The following is a 19179-nucleotide window of genomic DNA, read 5'->3' on the forward strand; positions in this document are numbered from 1 at the left end:
AAGAATCTGTAACAAAAGACTTGTTTTCATGGCAAAACTTTGTTCATCCCATTGCTTGTTAAAACTTTGTTCATCGCATTGCTTGTTAGACCAGAAATTCTTTGCCATTTAGTCTTAGGTGGGTAAGATTTTAATATAAAAATCCTAAAGTATTTAGAGGGAAAAAAACTAAGAATTATACAAAACCAAATTAAGAGAGCAAAAATCCTTTAAAATCATATACAACATAAGAGAATAACCTAGTCCTGCAGTTAACAGTCTTTAAAAATTATATGCCTGATTTCTATTCCCATTTCAAATATATTTCTAGCATGGGTTAGATTACAAATTCTGTAACCCAGCTCTCTTCTTTCTCAAATTCTAAAGGCCTTTTTCTGAAACGAATGAAGTGCTTTATCATAAATTGGGGAAATATTAGCTGAAATGGCTTTTCTTTGCCGGAGGGAATGATGTTTTAATTTATCCGAACCAGTTTGTTCTCCTTAATTCAAATGCAGAAATTTACACCCTTCTATTAATCTGCTCTTTAGGCTTAGTGAAGCAAAAATCTGAGGTCCAAAATGCCCACCCAAGGGGATGAAGTATGTGTTTAACTCCTAGACTCCGGAATTCATTTCCCGTCAAAATATGACTCCATGGTGTTGGCATCTGGCTGTAAATCCTGGCTTAAAACCTTTTTCCACGATTGTTTATGGTGTATATTTGTGCTTTCACCAATCACAGGTGAATGAGTCCAGCAACCAGCCTTGAAATTATTATTTCAAGTAGTTATATGCATTCAGTACTAAATTAGCATTTGGCAGTAGATGCATTGAGACACGCTGTAGGTGTGCCCGCTGTTGCTGGTTCACAGTGAAATGCAGGGAGAGCCAAGAGCTCACAAACGGTATCGACAGCAGCGCTGGGACTCTGCGCAGGGCTCCTACCCAACTGGTTGATAAGCAGATATTTCTTGGCCATGAATCTACGCTGTGGCAAGCCCAAAGCGTGTGGCTCATCAAAAGACCGTGGAGCAGGCCTGGAAATGGCTGCTGCTCTGTAATGGAAACGTGTGTTATCATGGAGTTGTTCTGCCTCATGCTTCTTCTCTTGACGCGGAGAAGCCTGATTGCAAAGTGCCCTTGGCTCTGCTGGGAGCTGTTGGTTTCCACATCTCACGTTTCTTCTCTGGTGCCATAACATGCTCCGGCTTTAGTGATACTTTTGGGCCAAAGATAGGTTTTTGCTTTGGCTGTTAAACGCATAATTTAATAAAACTCGCTGTGCACGTATAACCACGGCTTCATAGCATAGCCCTCTGAGGACAGAATAGCATGTTTATTTATTTATTTATTTTTTTAACTGCGTGACATTGATCTACATGGGAATTTTAGTTCCAGTCATGTACAAAGCATATGCTGGTCACACTTTTATTCTGGCTCCCAGCTGAGACACTGAGTTGCTATAAAAAGTATGCAACCATTTATAAATAATTAACCACAAAAAGCTGTTAAAGCCTAGGAATTAAAATAGCATGAAGATGTATCATAGAGCAAAAAGAGTAAAATGCTTTAACGGCAGCAAGGTGAATACAAAGGGGAAATGAAAATATCTTTAATTTGATGCACAGCTGATCTCAAACAGTGAAATCCTGAATGGCAATTTTCAAAAGGAAGAGAACAGACCTAAGGAATCTTTTATTCTTGGAGGACACAGGTAGAATGATGTTGACTACTACTTTTCATGTATGATATGGAAATTATGAGCATAGATATGCTCTCTCCTTTTCCTGCAAACTGCTAAAATTTACATTGAGCAACCAGCTGCCTTTGTTACATCTGTAGGTGCTGCTTCCATGTCAAATGTTTTAATTATCCCAGCAGAGGAAACTGAGGAAGTCAGTCAAAATTTACAAAGCGTTAATATTCTAAATTTTTAATTGGCTTCTGCTTTAATTGTAGTACAATGTGTAAATAGGATATTGTGTATTTTTTATTTCTTCCTATTTTTATACTTAAGAAAGTTTTTACACATAGAAGGGATATACTTTGCCCCATATCAGTGCATGATTTTTTTTATTTTTTATTTTTTAATATTCTCTAATGATAGATTTTAGAAAGCATGCATCTCTAAAGTTTGACTGGGTTTCAGTTTAATGACTTTTCCAAAAGGTTTGTTTTTTTTTTTTTTTCTTTCCTTAAAAAAGCATAATTAGTGAAAACCAAAATACCCAATTTTAGAAAATGTTGGCAATGATGCAACATAATAAGGATGGTAATGGTGCAGAAACACGTCTGTGAACTTCACAAAACCAAAAGTAGTTCTGGAAGACTTGCTTTCTGTGGAAGTTAAATGCTGTGTGCCCTCTAGAGCTCACCAGGGGAAGCTCAGGTAATCATCGAGAATTGTCTTCTGTGGTAGCTCCTAATCACTGTTATCACAAAGGTATTCAAGCACTCAGATATCTGTGTGCTCTGAATGTACCGTCTGTAAAATGGAACTGTACTACAGATATGATTAACATTTTACATACCTCACAATAAATGTACCCTTCTAAATATCAAAGTGGCTAGTACTCTTTTAAAATATGATCAAAACACCTCAGTCTAAAACCTAGGGGGGGGGGGAGGGGGGGCAAAACCAAAGCCCTGAGGAACCTAGCCAACAAAAAGGGCCGGAGGGCAGACCCGGGAAACTACAGGCCTGTCAGTTTGACCTCAGTGCCAGGAAAGCTCATGGAGCAGATCCTCCTGAGAGTCATCATGCAGCAATTGCAGGGGAAGCAGGCGATCAGGCCCAGTCAGCATGGCTTTATGAAAGGCAGGTCATGCCTGACGAACCTGATCTCCTTCTATGACAGAGTGACGCGCTGGGTGGATGAGGGAAAGGCTGTGGATGTGGTCTACCTTGACTTCAGCAAGGCTTTTGACACCGTCTCCCACAGCATTCTCCTCAAGAAACTGGCTGCTCTTGGCTTGGACTGGCACACGCTTCGCTGGGTTAGAAACTGGCTGGATAGCCGGGCCCAAAGAGTCGTGGTGAATGGAGCCAAGTCCAGTTGGAGGCCAGTCACTAGTGGCGTCCCCCAGGGCTCGGTGCTGGGGCCGGTCCTCTTTAATATCTTCACTGATGATCTGGACGAGGGCATTGAGTGCACCCTCAGTAAGTTCGCAGATGACACCAAGTTAGGTGCGTGTGTCGATCTGCTTGAGGGTAGGAAGGCTCTGCAGGAGGATCTGGATAGGCTGCACCGATGGGCTGAGGTCAACTGCATGAAGTTCAACAAAGCCAAGTGCCGGGTCCTGCACCTGGGGCGCAATAACCCCAAGCAGAGCTACAGACTGGGAGAGGAATGGTTGGAGAGCTGCCAGGCAGAGAAGGACCTGGGAGTGATGGTGGATAGTCAGCTGAATATGAGCCAGCAGTGTGCTCAGGTGGCCAAGAAGGCCAACGGCATCCTGGCTTGTATCAGGAACAGCGTGACCAGCAGGGCGAGGGAGGTGATCGTCCCCCTGTACTCAGCTCTGGTGAGGCCGCACCTCGAGTACTGTGTTCAGTTTTGGGCCCCTCGCTACAAGAAAGACATCGAGGTGCTTGAGCGGGTGCAGAGAAGGGCGACGAAGCTGGTGAGGGGCCTGGAGAACAAGTCCTACGAGGAGCGGCTGAGGGAGCTGGGCTTGTTCAGCCTGGAGAAGAGGAGGCTCAGGGGTGACCTTATCGCTCTCTATAGGTACCTCAAGGGAGGCTGTAGCGAGGTGGGGGTTGGCCTGTTCTCCCACGTGCCTGGTGACAGGACGAGGGGGAATGGGTTTAAGTTGAGCCAGGGGAGTTTTAGGTTAGATGTTAGGAAGAATTTCTTCACTGAAAGGGTTGTTAGACATTGGAACAGGCTGCCCAGGGAAGTGGTGGAGTCACCATCCCTGGAAGTCTTCAAAAGACGTTTAGATGTAGAGCTTAGGGATATGGTTTAGTGGAGGGCTGTTAGCGTTAGGTTGGAGGTTGGACTCGATGACCTTGAGGTCTCTTCCAACCTTGAAATTCTGTGATTCTGTGATATTTTTCTGACATTCATGACAATGTTGAAGCACGTGGATATTACAGAGCACCAATCCGTTTGTAGGGGTTGGAGTCTTTTGTGGTTCTCTTCCTTTTTTTTTTTTTTTTTTTCCTTTTTCTTTTTTACTGGCATTACTGGTTCTTGCTCCTTCTCTTGCCCAGATACTGTTAAGCCTGGGAAGAACATAGACAGAAAGGGAAGAGCCCAAGGTGAATACCAGGTACAGCCTGAAGTAAGACAAACTGCAGGGAGAAGAGCAATGAACACTTCCTGGCTGCAAAGAAATACTTAAAGCCCTCCCACCATCTTTACGGGGGATTTCCCAGCTTGATTCATGCTCTGATCTCAGGAGGCTGTGGTCAGACACCTCCTCTCGCTGTGGCTGAACCAGCAGCAGAGATGAGTGCAGCCTGCCTTGGTGCTCGCAACTGCACTCCTGCCAGAGATTGCTGCTCGTCTTTTACTTTCTTCAGAGCTGCACCTAGGAACTGCTCCTTTCTCTTGAGCAGTTGTTTTACTCTAAGCTGCTTTATTTCACTTTAAAGGGTTTGAGCTGACTACTTTGACGCAGCCAGGTGTGTGGGTTGTGCCAGCAGTTAAGGATGGTGATTTGCAGTGGAGAGGTAGTGAAAGGTAGAAGGTGGATGGTGTTGTACATTTAAGCTCTTTGGAGCAGGACATGTGACTGCAACCCTGGGCAATGAGCAAAAAATAGTCTGTATGAGAAGCCACTTGTAGGCAAGAGTTTTTTCTCTCAGCTAAGTTGGCTGCTGTACTGATCTCACACAGGAGGTGTGTGGAGCAAAAGAAGAGAAGAGCTGCTATCTCTCACCAATGGTTGGCTGTCCAAGCAGATAAAAAACTGAAGCTTTGACAGCTCACTCTGAAAATATCAGCCTGTGGTTTTAACAGCTATGTCCTAAATCCCTCAATACTGCTCAGTAACCTCACTTTACTTAACCTCTCCCCTACTCTTGCCACATTTTTAGGGCTTCTAAGGGAGCAGTTGCAGCAATTTCTCCCTTACTATGCAAATATCATTTAATGCACTTTTCCTGAAACTGCACCACAGGTGCCTTCTTCTGTGCTGTAACTTCCCAAGCTTTTCAAGCCCCCAGTTCTCTGTGCAGAGTATATCCAAATCTGTTGGGCAAAGCAGGGCTCATGCTAGGTCAGGTGCAGGAGTCTGAATGAGCTGAAGCTGCTGTTTTTCAGGGAAGTAGGCCTGAGAGAAAAGGGTGGTTGTTACTGATGTTGCTGAGTTGGCATTATGCATCTCCTTAAAAGTGAAGCCTCAAAGCTCAGCTGTTGGTCTTGCTGCTTCCTGAGAACTTACTGTTCAAGAAGCTCAGCACACATTTGGTTAAGGAAGACCAGTGCAAGTGGAACTGTCCAGGATGTTGCAGTTTTTCAGAAAGACAGAAGGTGGCTGGATTTCTTTCTCAAGCTCCCTTGTTTTCCTTCTCCAGTTTTCCTCTTGCTTCGTGAGTATTTGTGTTGAAAAGACGTGTGGCTCCTTGGTCCTGTGACTGCCTGAAGCCCTGCATATCCCCTCAGACCAGAAGTGAAAGGGAAGCTGAGCAGCCTCAGACCTTGCTCGCATGCCCAGCCCCACAAGCTGCCACGCAGAGCCTGTGCCACCCGGGCTCGTCCGCCGCCCCCACGGCATGGAGGCTTTGAAGCCACCGCAGGCTTTCAGAGCAGCTGCAGCCTGCTGCACGCCCATGAGGCGTATGGAAATGTGCACCAAGGAAGTCTTTCTCTTGCTCAGCGTGCCTGTAGCTGGCCATAATTCCCTTTCAAAGGGGTCTGACAAAACACAGTGCTCTTTTTGGTTGGGTGCTTTGTTTGAACTCGCTCTGGCAAACGTGTTGGTTTAATACAAACAACAACAAAAAGCTTAGGACGAGGAAGCATCTTTCTCTATAGAAGAAAACTCATGTGATGTGCTCTGGTGAACGAGGACCTTTCACAGGGCCAAAAGTCCTATTTTCTGTCTGTAAGTCTAGCTCTCAAAACACACCCAAATATCCTGCCATGAAAACTTTTCTTCCTTTCATGCTGTGGCTCCACATAGACAAGGTAGTTTGAAGGGGCAGGACACTTGACGGGCACTAAAACTGAGAGTGACTTGCTGCCAGCTCGCCCAGCATAATCCTGTCTCAGGTTCAGTGCTTGATAGTGCAGGCAGGGTTCATGGCAACTCTGCAAATGCTGTTCCAGCTTGTCCAGCTCCTGGGCAGCAAATCAAATCCAACCTTTTGAGTCTTCCTTGTCCTTGTTTCCTGCTGCTGGAATGTTGCTGCAGTTCCTCTGCAGATGACTTTGCATCCATGCTTAATGCAGTATGTTCCTGTTAAAGGCTCCGTGAGTAAATAGCGAGTGTAATAAAATGCGTCATTTTATCCTCTCAGCACAAAATTCACTTCATTTATTTAGTCTTATGATTAGGATACATGAGTTTGTTTATTGGATAATGTTGCTATTAGCCTCTCAGCAGTTTCCTCAGAACCTGCAGTGCGATCCCTGTGGATTGTCTGTCTGAACTGTGATAAATGTAACCAGTAAATTCTAACTGCTTTCAATTTTTTGGTAGTTCAAATGACGGACTTAGTATTTTCTGCCTAAATTGAGATGTAACATTGCCATATCCTGATTGCTAATACTTCCGAGCCTTGCTGTTGGCTTTCTGGTCACATACTGTATATATTTGGAGTTGTTTTAAGCTGATTTGGAAATAAAAGTCTAAATTACCAAAAGAGAGAAGTATTTTTTTTTAAAAACTTAGGTTGGGTCTAGGGTTTTGGCGGTTTGGTTTTGATTATGTTCCTGAAAGTCACATTCCACAACTACGATGTATTGAATGAGTCAACCCTAATTGCTAGCTCCTTCTGCAAATTTGGAGCATGCCACTAAGTGGACTTAAGTCCTGAGTGTCCTTAGCAGAGACTGAAAGATAATGGTTTTCCCAGAAAACAAATATCTCTTTAGTATCCAGAACAGACCTATTTTTATAAGGTATGAATATTTTTAGTAGGAACTTGCAGGGGAAAAAAATGAAAATACATGTCAGGTGTCTATTATGAAATATTACAGAAAATGAAACGTACAATGAAAAATAAATCATTAACTGAGCATCTAGTTTTGGAGTTTAAAACCAAGTTAACTGTTATGATAGCATTTTCGATATCGATGAATTTTAACATTCTAGAAACTGGGGGTGGGTGGGGATGAGGGTGCATTGAAGTCTGCAAAAAATCCCCAGAAGGGTTGACTAGGATTTCTACACACAAGGTAGTAAAATTGATAAGGACTACTTGTTTAAATATTTTAAATGGATTTCTGCCACCACGCTCTTACAGATTGCATGTGTGAGACTGCTTGAGTGCTCGCTATGCACCAGGAAGGAAGGTAGCAAGAGCTCAGTGCAGGACTAGCTCTGCTGTGTCTTGTCACGTTAAGATGACAGCTGACAAATTTACTTTTTTTGCGCTTCTAGTTCCTCTGCAAAGCATCATATTGCTATTTCTTTTTAAGCAGGTGTGAAAGTAAAGAGCTTGATGCTGAAATAAGAAACCTGATAGAGAGGAGTAGCACTTTCACATCACACGAGGACCCTGAAGCTGTTGACCAAGAAAGTCCGAACCATCAGAGAGCTTCGTGTTCCCTAAAGGTAAACGCAGACTCCTTTTGCAGTTGTTTATCTGTGAGGGAAGAACATCCAGGCCTTGTGTGACTTGGTTATGCAGGACTTTTTTTTTTTTTTTTTTTTTTTATAATTTCTAAAATGATACACTGAATTTGCAATGTATTTTTCTGATACTACTACTTTCTGCTGTGAAGAAGACAAAGTGAGAAGATGCTTTTTATAGGGTTTTAAAAGGTCAACTAAAACTGCTGATTATCCAAAGTACCATCCTGTGTAGTCAGCTGTGCAAAACTGTGCACACCAAGAGGAATAACGTTTTTTTATGGTTGCTGTGTTTGTTAGCTCTGATATAATGGAGGATGTGAAGATATGTGAGGAAGATAGATCTTTGGGAGATCTATCATGGTATTTAGATAAATAAGAAGCAAGCACTGAAGGAGAAAAATGCAATTTAAAACTTGTGTTTCTGTGGTATTATAAATGGAGAATTGTAAGTCACCTGCCAAGGTGGTTTGTGTTGCTTGCAGTGAAGCAGCACTTAATAAGCATGACAGAAACTTGTTCGAGGTTTCGGTCCTTTACTCTGAAACAGCAAGCTGCTTTTTATCATGCAATAGAAGGTGAAAAGGAAATTCTTCTTTTCTGCAATCTGGGAAAGGAAGGAGATAGAGGTGTGGGAAGAGAGAAGTGATGAAGCTGTGAATGGCAGCTCCCTGTGAGAAGGGACAACACACTTACCTGCCTGTGTTACTGCACCAGGAGGAAAAGGAAATCTCTGAAGGCAGTGCTCCTCCGTGTGATACAGGAAATTGATGAGGCGGTAAAGGAGAGATGACTCTCTTCTATGAAATGCAGAATTACACATAGCTCTTTTCACATGTAAACCGCCATTTCCAAAATGACTCATGACCTCAGGGCAAAAAATGGAGCAGAGCCACAGGGCTAGGAGCTAAGGATATGCCACAGGGTCAGGCTAGTGGGTTTAGAGGCAGGGAAAGAGAAGCCAGGAGGAGGAATGGGGATTCCCAGCCCCAATGATGAATAAGAAGGTGAAGCAGAAGACAGATCTGACAGTAGAATCGGCTAGTATTAAGCTATGAAATTATTGGTGAGAACAGCAAGCTACAAATGGTCTGTGGAAACACACAGTTCCCATGTTAGCCTCTCTGACAGGAGATGCAGGCACGGATTTGGAGGTGTGAGGGAGAAAAAGAAAGGATGTACATGTCCCAGCCACTTCTGTAGGGTGTTTCAGTGCTTCCCTCAGAATATCATGGTGGTATTCCATCTGTATTTTTTTTTTAATACTTTTTGTATTTAAAGCACTTCCCACTGGAAGGTGTGTGTGTGTTGCTTATGTAGATAAGAGAAGAAAGTTGAAGATATTTCCATGCTACGAATACGTTAGCTATTTATTATTTGTATTTTTAAGTCAAAGAGGTTTTCACTTGTGTGCTTATTGACTTGGACTTCAAATGACAGCTTGACAACTGTGATAAGCTCCAGCAACTTCAGTATAAGAAACTAGGAGTGCACGTGACAGATCGTTTTTTTTAAATATGTTATTTTCCAAAACACAAATTTATTATCCTTTCAATTATGAACACTCTAAAATAGTATTAAAAAAGGAAAAAGAAAATGTCAGTTTGTGAAATGAGATGGTGATCTAGACTTAAAATGGGTGCTAAATTCTTTATGTAGGAATTGGGAAAAAGATGATAATGAAACAAGAGTGTATCCCTCACTATAGTGTTAGAACTCTATCAGGAAGTTTTTTGGCAGAGCAAGCAAGCCATTTTTATTTTCATTCTGTAATTTATCCTGGAATAAGGAGTATGAATTGCATGCTGTAGAATGACATTTCCTTCTGAGATCACAGCAGTTTTGAAATTGTTACCTGGAAGTATCTGTAAACAAATTCCTTAGACTTTCTTTCTTCTTTTTTTTTTCCCATAAAAATATTTATTGTGGTTTTAAAGGCAAATATCTGAGAGAGAGAATACCAGAATGGACAAAATTAATCCTCTGCACTTCCTTCCCTCTATGGTTCCTTCATCTGTAGTAGTTTAATTCTGGCTTATCATGATGCTATGTTTTCCTGCTCCTGGAGATCCTGGAGAGCAAAATGCATGAGGAAACAATGAAGTCCATGCAGGCTGCAAGAGCCTTTTGGTGTACTGGGGTCCTTGACACCCACATAAGGTCTATTGGTCTCATATAAGGGACTGAGTGCCTGTGTCCTTGTATGTACTTTCCCTAGGTGAACAAACTGTTTCCTTTTTAAGCTGAAAAAAGAGGTGAGACATTAGCATGGCATCAGTATTTTACACTGATGTAAGCTCTTCTCACTATAACGAAATACATTTACTTTTGTTAGAGCTACAGACAAAAAAGAAAAAGAGAAACATGATGAAATCTTTACTGATGAAAGCAATTAACAATTTCTAATTCATATCTACTTGCCTATTGCCCTTTTCTTCTGCAACATCATTTACTTACTGCTGCAATATATAGCAGGAGTGTACGTGAACAAGGATTGCAAAGCTGTAGTCTGTGAAACTGCCTATCTGACTCAGGAGGGAAAGGGTTCCTTATTCTCCCTTTTAGAGTGGGAAATTCAAGGCCAAAGGGATCAAGCAACTTGCTGTTTTAATATTAGAAATCAAAGAAATGTGTTTCATAACATAAAAACAACGTCTCGCTTTCAAATTTAAATATAAAGCTGATTATATTCAACTGAAATAAGTTAGACTGAACATTATGCATCAAAATACTGATGTTACTAAAAGTACTCATGCAGTGTTTTCAGTATATGTATGGCTTAATCAAGATTTTATACACAAGAAGGATGTTTTCTGGGGGAAGGAAGGGATGATAAAAAATATCAGATGGGAAAGGAAGAACAGCAATTAAATTGAGCAGTGTGTCAACATAAAGTAAAGTAAGGATTATTGGCAGAGGTTATATATTTTATGTGATCAATTGGTAGCTCAAGAATACCAGACTCCCAAGTATTTGAACTCTTTTGGGTGCAAAGAGAGAAAGGAAATAAATAAATAAAGGACTGTCTGTTCTTGCACCGATTATGTTGTAAAACTCAAAATAGCCTGTTTGCTACTTGTATAAATTGTTATCCAATTAGAGTATCATGAAATTGGATTTTTATCTTCAGGCCTGAGTTTGCAAGCGCTTAAATAGCCATGTCCTTGTGGTTAGTCTCATTAGCGATGAAGGAAAACAATGGATAAAGGAAATCCTGAAACAGAAAGCTGTGTGATGTTGTACTTACTCTGAAGCCACATCTTGCTCTAATTTTATCTGGTTCCCACATATTAAGGAACACATTCAAATTTGCACTGTTATTTTCCTGTTAGAGTTTGTACTAACTGAACAAGGCAAAATGTTGAGGCTGACATGCTTGTTCAAGGGAAAATCCCTTTTTAACACATTTGTCTGGGTGAAGCACGTGGACTGTGTCGAGACAGGAAGAGTTTCTTTTTCTGGTTTAGGAGCTGATGTTATTCTTTGACTAAGATTTCTCAGTTTTTACCATTTTACCATGTGAACCACAACAGGAAAAAGGTTAGCAATGGATAACGTAGGAAGCACTGCTGGTATAATAAATGTTTTATTCCAGAAGCTTTTATTTTATACAATTTTGTTTAATGCAGAGTAACAGATTTCAGAGCACTTGTGAAAATATTTCAAAGCCAAAAGGAGAGCTTGACCAAAATGTAAGCAAACAGATTTTCCAAAAGCCACCAAATTTTTACTGAGGTTCATCTCAGAGTAAATCTGGCTTCTACAAATCTGAAACTGAACAGCATAACTTGAAAAATCTTCAGGCAGATACCTGATAGGGTAGGAAGAAAAAAAAGAGATTTTACAATTTTCTCATCATCAGGGAAAAATTTGCTTTTACTTAGTGCAAGCAATTTACTGGTTCTTGGTTTCACTGCAGTGTCCGAACAGACAGTTTTCAGAAGTGACAAGTGGCTTTCGTTATCTTGTGTGTGCCTATTTTGTAATACTGTAACAAAAGCCTTTCCCAGAATAAAGAGCCATCACTCTCTGAAAAATGAGAACTTCTAACTTCTGGTGGTGCTGATGCTTTTGAGAGGATTCAGTGCTGGCCAGAGTTCCAAGGCTCTGATTTCAATCTCATTGCAAGCATCCCCAAAATGACTACAAGCCTTTTACACCCAGAAATGTCAGATCTTCTTAGAATACAAATAATTGTTATTTTTAAACAGGGAGAGGAGGAAGAGGGGAAGGAATTTCAAAGTCACTGCTAGTAGAAATGACATAATTTCATAGAAACCAAGTAGAAATTAATAAAAGACTTGGCAGTTAAGCTTACTCTGCCCTTGTAGGTGGGGTCGTGTGCTGCTACTTGTGAGAGTCACCTAGGTGAGTTCAAGGGGCAGCAAGTCCTTCCTGGTCCCTTTTGCTTCCTGGGAAGACTTTTTTCTGTGCTGGATATCTGGTGGGCTTACTCCTTCTACTCACAGCAGTCTGTCTGCAGGAGCTCCTGGCTCCCAGCTTGCTGCCGGCCATCCCTGGCAGCCGTGCTCTGAAGTTTCTGAAGCTTTCTTCCCCGAGTGTGCTCCAACTGCTTGCCATAAAAGTGTTTTCCCCTTCACAGTGGTCTTTAAAATAAGACAGCTGTGAACAAAAGTGGAAGGTAAGATGAGCACTGTCTGTCGCAAAGATGAGAGCTGCCTGATGATTTTGGAAGAGTAGTTTAACTTTGTCACCATTGTCTGTGGCATGGACAAAAATCATAAATGCCTAGGATAATGTTTTGTGTGCTTGCATGTGGGTATGGACAGGGAGGAAAAGAAAAAGGATTGTGAAGGATGGAAGAGAAAACTGAGTGTTGGAGAGTGAGGGGTTGGAAAAAGAAGTATAAAGGTCCTACTAAGAACTCGTGCTATTTCAGAGAATGTAAAGGTTTTAAATCATGATTCACTGACATTACAGGAGGTTTCAGGCTTAGTCAAGCTCCCTGCAGGTGGAGGTTTGCTCGATATAGTGTTTTCTTAGTATATTTCATCATGTTCTGATCTGTTGTCGTAATGGAGATAGAGCAGGGTGAGCCAAGGACAAGAATGGCTTGTGTGGACATTAAGAAAGGATTTTTACAGTACACATAGGCAGAAGAAAAACTGTCAGTCATTCTAGGAGGAGCCAGACCTGATCAGCTGTCCAAAGAAAGAAAATGATCATTCTTGTATCAATTCACAAACTACAGCACTCGCTCTGTTGGAAAGCAAAATCTGCTTGTTCTCTCTTTTATTTTCCTTGTTTTCTTGAACTATGCTCAAAGGTGAGGAAAAGTTGGTTTGTATTCAGTGGTGACTGATGCTACAGCTACATGTCACAGCCCAGCAGCAGGAGCAGTAACATTTTGTTTTCTTGTTTGGGATAGATAAAAGAAATGTGCAAAGGAGGTTACTTTCTGGGGAGAGAGTGGAAGCAGAAGTAAAGGGTGAGAAACAGATCACAAGAGTGCAAATTACCTATATGCACATATTTTAGAGCACATACAAATGTGATCTAAAATGTATGAAGAACCCTGGCTAGATAAAGGTCTATGCAACTGTATCTTGGGGAGATTGTAAAAAGTTACTTGATGCCATCCACTGCTAGTGGTGATTTGGTTTTACATGTATTTGTGGAGAAGTTGGAGGCAGAAATATTGTAAGAGTTTACTAAGTTTGTATTTCTCCACTCAGAGACTCTTCCCTGTTTTCTGGTGATTTTTGAGTGTGGCCAGTAAATGATATGACACAGACTTACTTGAGAGGAAGAGATGAAATAATCTGGGAAATTAAGATTCATGTAAGCATTAGATTGGGATTTGTAACGTTTGCTGACCTGTTTGTCACTGGTGTAACATCACACTTAGTGAATTTTGATTTTGCATATAGCTGAAGTAGGAATGATTTCACCACAGTAAAATCTGTTTTTTAATTGCACAGGATCCAAGTGACTAGATTTCCCCCTGTAAACCCTTTACTGCAGTGTTAGAGTGCTGCTTTGCAAGCCAATGCCAGGCACATATGTGGTAGGGCGTCCTGCCTGCCTCTGAAGTCCCATTTGAGTGCAGACACCCTCTTCAGCTGTCTTTTTGCCATCTCTGAGCTTTCTGTGGCTGTGTAGTGCTAGGTCAAATTTTACTCCTAAGTCGTTAGCTGGTCTGGTTATATTTTGCAGGCTGGCAAATTTTAAGAGCATTCTAAAAGATTGCTTGGATTTGTAAACAGTCTCCTTATGTTTAGTTTTGTGACTGCATGTACTGTCTGGTCTTGAAATTGACTTCTCCAAACAATTTACAATTGCATATTTGATTCAACAACTTCAAACCTGTTATAAATGCATTAAAAATATTTTTTCTTCTTCCAAAATATGATAGCTGTCAGAAGAGTCTTTCTTTCAAGGGTTGGTGTTATACATGTGTCAGATTTCTGTAGTATTATCATGCAAATAAGTTGTTCTTAGTAGTGTAGCAGTAGACTGATAAACAAATTCAGTGGCTTTCACTCAGCAAAAGAAAATGAATGTCATAGAATCATAAAATGGCTTGGGTTGGAAGGAACTTTAAAGATCATCTAATTCCAGCCCTGCTGCTACGGGCAGGGTCACTTCCCACCAGACCAGGTTGCTCAAAGCCCCATCCAGCCTGGCCTTGAACACCTCCAGGGATGGGGCATCCACAGCTTCTCTGGGCAGCCTGTGCCAGGGCCTCACCACCTTCTGAGTGAAAAATTTCCTCCTTAGATCTAATCTAAATACACCATCTTTTAGTTTAAAGCCATTCCCCCTTGTCCTATCACTACAATCCCTGAGAGAATCCCTTTCTATATTTCTTGTAGGCCCTGGTTAGGTACTGGAAGGCTGCTATAAGGTCTTCCAGGAGCCTTCTCTTCTCCAAGCTGAACAACCCCAGCTTTCTCAACCCGTCTTCACAAGGAGAGGTGCTCCAGCCCTTCAGTCATCCTTGTGACCATCTTCTGGTCTCTCTCTGACAGGTCTATGTCCATTTTTGTGCTGGGGGCCCCAGAGCTGAACACAGTACTTCAGGTGGGGTCTCATGAATGCAGAGTAGAGGGTGAGAATCACTTCCCTCCAGAGGGAGACAACATCTTTACTTCAACCTCTCCCAAGTATAACTGGAAGAAGACCAGCACTTCTGAAGAGCTTGAATTTTTGTTCCCTACTCATTGGCTTTTCTTCTGTTCTTACAGGTTCTAGATAAACTCTTCTCTTTCCATGGCATAGTACTGTTCTTACGTGCTAACTGAAACTGAAAAACACTTGCGAGGGAGGGAACAAGATACCTATCTCCCACCAAGCTGCTCACACAACTGAACAGCACCATTGCTCTTTAGCGTCACGTTCTAACCCTTGAGCTGGATGGATTTCCTATAAATCTCTTAAAAGGCAGTTGACTTTACGCACTGTCTGAAGGAGCACTAGCATTATCTGTATGAATGCTGTTTGCCTAGCTACATACTGAAAAGTAATTGATGTCAGTTCTATTTTGTCATATTGAATACTATCCCTGTGGTGGAAAGCAATAGCTAAGAGCAAGATGGTGCAAGAAGATTTGTCACTGTTTTTAATGTGAATATGCAGGGTGCAATTAGTCAAAAATCCTTAGAGATTTCAGCTCTCATCAAGATGCTTCTTCAGCTGAAATCTGTACCTTTCACAAAACAATATTAAAATATTAGCATTTGCCATATTTTCATTAGTTGTGGCAGAAGAGGACTTCAAAAGAATAAGAATTAGTTGAATTTACTGCAGCCTCTGAGATCACAGCCCTGTGGTATAATATCCCATGATAGTCTCTGAAAGCTTCAAATCCTCCAGTCCAAGAGATAATAATTTACTCTCAGTAGTTGTTAACAGGGTCATTAAGGTATTAACAATGAAGGACTTAGGGTCCTAGTACCCACCCAGCTTTTCAGGTTTTGAACTAATCAATGATAACAGCCGTGTGATCTTAGGGACTTACCCTCAACCTCTCTGCAGAGTGATTTGAGCACCAACATCTCTCAGGTGGGAGTCAGGACTCATGAGCAGGGCTGTGTCTTCAGTTTGCTCTTCTGTCCCTACTGTGGGGGACTGCACCTCACATGGTACCCCACAGCATGGTGTGTCAAAGAACTCAGTAGCCAGGGCTGGTCTTACCATGTAGGCCAGACCATAAATGCAGCAGTTTGGACTTTTCTCCCAAAAGCTAGGCTGCTGCTGGAATGGGGATGGGACTGTGCTCACCATAGGAACTGCAGTAAGGGGAGTTGTCCAGGCTTAAGGATCATTGCCCATGAGAGCAGACGTGAAATGCAGATGTTTTCTGGTTGTGTTATAATGAATCAGTTACTTGCTCAGTGTTAGTGCTATACAGACCAAGTCAGACTCTATTTCCACAACTTTATCATCTACAGGGCTATGGCAGGCATTGGAGGAGGCAGTGGGATATTGTGAGAAGGTGAAAGGTAGTGTTCCTGTCACTCGTGTCTAGTGCCTCTCCTTCAGTAGCTGATTCTTGACTCTTCATATGCAGTAACTTCAGTCCAGAAAGTAGTTTTCCACTCTCCAGTGTGTGAGAACACCAAATTATGCAGACACCCTGCTGATGGATGCTGCAGAAGCGGATGTGACAGCCACAGGTTGTGGGTGAGACGTCATTTGTTCTGTGATCTGACACTAACATCTGGATGACCTTTAATATTTGGCTGGTCTGTTTTCTCATATGTATGATAGGGCTGTTACCTACTTTTGCCCATGGCTTCAAAATCCTTAGGGATAAGCTTTGATTTGACATAAACTTTAGATAACTCCATTACAATACTCAGTCTCATTTTTAAAATGCATTGCTCTCTCTTTCTTCTCTGCTACAGCGATTGTACAGTTTAACTATCACTACTTCCTCTGACGTAGTGTGATGTGTTTATTCATTAGAAGTTGGCCTTGTCACCTGCCTATTTTCCAAAGGATGGCCTCACTGTTTCACTTAATTTTTCCTAGGTGATGGAGAGGTTAATTTTGCAGCATGACACTTAATGTGTTCCTCACCATACATTAATCAAAGGAGAAATGTCAAGAAATGCAATTACCAGAATTGCTGCTACATTATCTGCCATACCTAGATATTTTTTTCCTTTAAACCAATGCTGTACCTGGAAGGGATATGTACTCAAAGGCTGGTTTTGGTATAGGTACAGATGGAATCGTTTTATTTTTTGATGGGTAGAATGCCTCCCGTGTAGAATCTAAAATGCCTCTACTAAAATAAAATCTGTCTTTAAACTTCTTTCTTTATAACCCACAAGTTTTTCAGCCTATCCATAAAAGAGAGCAATTAAGAAGAACATCAGAGTAGGGAGGATATATTTCATGTGCAAATATTTTAAAACAGTAGCTTTCTTCCAAACTGGGCTTTTATTTTTGCAAAACAGGATTTGCTTAGTCACACATTGTGAACCAGCAATCTGGAATGTGGCTATTAAATTCCGCCATTTCACAGGATTACTTTAGTTTGTCTAAAGATCTCCTGAAGTTTTATGTTATTTTCTGAAGATTTATGTATGTCAAACTTCACAAGCTAGCTTTAATTCTGTTTCTTGAAGAGCAAGTAAACAACTTCTGCCCTCACTGAAAAAAAGACCTCAGACCCAGGGATCTTTCCACAATAAGGAAAATTATTTTTCTTTCAAGTTTCCTTCTCCAATCCATTGCTATTCAGAATTCCAAGGCTGAAGGCAGAAATACTTCATGCTTTTCTTTTTTTCTCTTCACTTTGGATGTGAAAAGTCTGTGGATGCCTTTTAATTGTTAATCTTTCCCATGAATTTAACTTGGCAACTTTAGTCTCTTTTTCCAAATGGGGAACGAAGACATAAGTTTGAAGCATTAAGGCTTGAGCACCTTAAAGCTAGGTCCATGCTCAGGTAGGGTAAGTGACTAGAATGGCAAGTACTAGGTCCTTAAGAGAAGAACAAAATCTGGCATTCTGCATCTTTGTGCAGCTCTTCTTCAAGGAAAGTAAATTGGTTTTCCAGTTACAGTGTTCCCATAGACATCCTGGCTTTTGCAGGAGTGTCCCCTTCACCATAGCTTATCTATTGCTCCTTTCGGGGCATGACTCACTACACTAACTTTTTCTGTCGTGGCAGTTCACGCTATCTTACTGTCACTTAATACTTGTCATACTTACATAAGTGCTTTGCTACAACTGGAAACAGGGATAGAAAACCCTGTCCTCTTATTTACTGAAAAATGTACTCTTCTTTCCCTTACACATGCAACTTCCTCTCTCAGGGGCGAACTGGCCAGTCGACTGCAATTTGCATCTGGAGTACACAGAGTGCTGCCTTGCCTGGTGTATTAGTCATAGGCAGTGTGCTTGAACCATTCTGGGAAGCCCCAGCTAGGAAGGAGGAAAAGGTTAAAATCAGAATTCCACCACCTAGGTTTTAGTCTCTGCTGCTTTCACAGGCAGTGCTTGTGTATCTTCTGTGTCTTCGTGCATTTCCCTCCACTCCTTTAAGGGATGTAAAATACCTGTTTCATTGCTCTCTCTTTCGAAGACCCGCAGTGAAACAAATGCTCAAGGCCGTCTTGGATGCACGTGGGCAGATGTGAGTGAAATGGAAGCTCCAGCAGACCTGCTCGAAGTAAGTGAATGTTTTGGCTCTCCTCTGATGTGCTGTTTGTGTAGCTGGCATGGCTTCACCTGGTGCAGGTACAGGCCACTTTATAGGCAGTTATAGGCTCATTTTTGTGTTCCAGCAGAATCATCTGAATGATTTATTCTGCTTAAAAGTAGAAGGAAATGTTACATATTTTTAGATATCAAATTTTTAGATATGAAATTCTTAGAAATAAAATCTTTTTTTTTTTCCTTCTCTTTTTCCTCCTCCCAAAAGTGATCTAGTCACTTTGATTTGTTATTACACAAAAGGTAGAAAGTGGTTCATTTTAGTGATCCAGCAACTTTGAGCAGCATTCAAACCAATTTGCTGAACATATTTGTAACGTTTAGATTTGCGAGTTGTCATATTGATTTTAATACTCTTTGTGCTCCTAAATATATGCCTAAGGCCCAGATCCTGAACACGAGTAATTCCACTGACTACCATGTAATTTTTTCAGATACTTTAATTTAAACATGTTGATGAACTTCTACAGGAAGAGGGATTATTTTCTGACATGGAAATCGAGCGCTCCACCATTAGAGCTTTGCAGGACTGGTTGGGGGTGAATATGTGGCCAGGGTTTATGCATATGAAAAGACACAGTAGAAATATTCTGTGATCTTCTTCATTATTGTTGGCATTAAATTCTCTAGTTGAAGAAAATAAATTAATTTCAGGAGTCATAAGACATTAGAGGTGCTCACACTTTTATTCCCCATTTTCTCATGTATTGGTTAGAATTCAGATTAGGGAGAAAAAAATATCCCTGACCACATATGGATCCA

General features: G+C 41.3%; 1 protein-coding gene across 1 annotated transcript in view; it reads left to right on the plus strand.

The window, feature by feature from the left end:
- TNIP3 (TNFAIP3 interacting protein 3) overlaps positions 1–19179 on the plus strand; it is a gene marked incomplete at both ends in the record, with an annotated part of 83463 nt that overhangs the window by 36780 nt on the left and 27504 nt on the right. The window contains 2 exons of the mRNA XM_084286511.1: positions 7574–7709; positions 18287–18373. Of these exons, the coding sequence (XP_084142637.1) occupies positions 7574–7709; positions 18287–18373 (223 nt within the window). The remainder of the gene's footprint in view (positions 1–7573; positions 7710–18286; positions 18374–19179) is intronic.

The sequence above is a fragment of the Netta rufina genome (genome assembly GCF_964035555.1).
Source record: "Netta rufina genome assembly, chromosome: 4".
Lineage (NCBI taxonomy): Eukaryota > Metazoa > Chordata > Aves > Anseriformes > Anatidae > Netta > Netta rufina.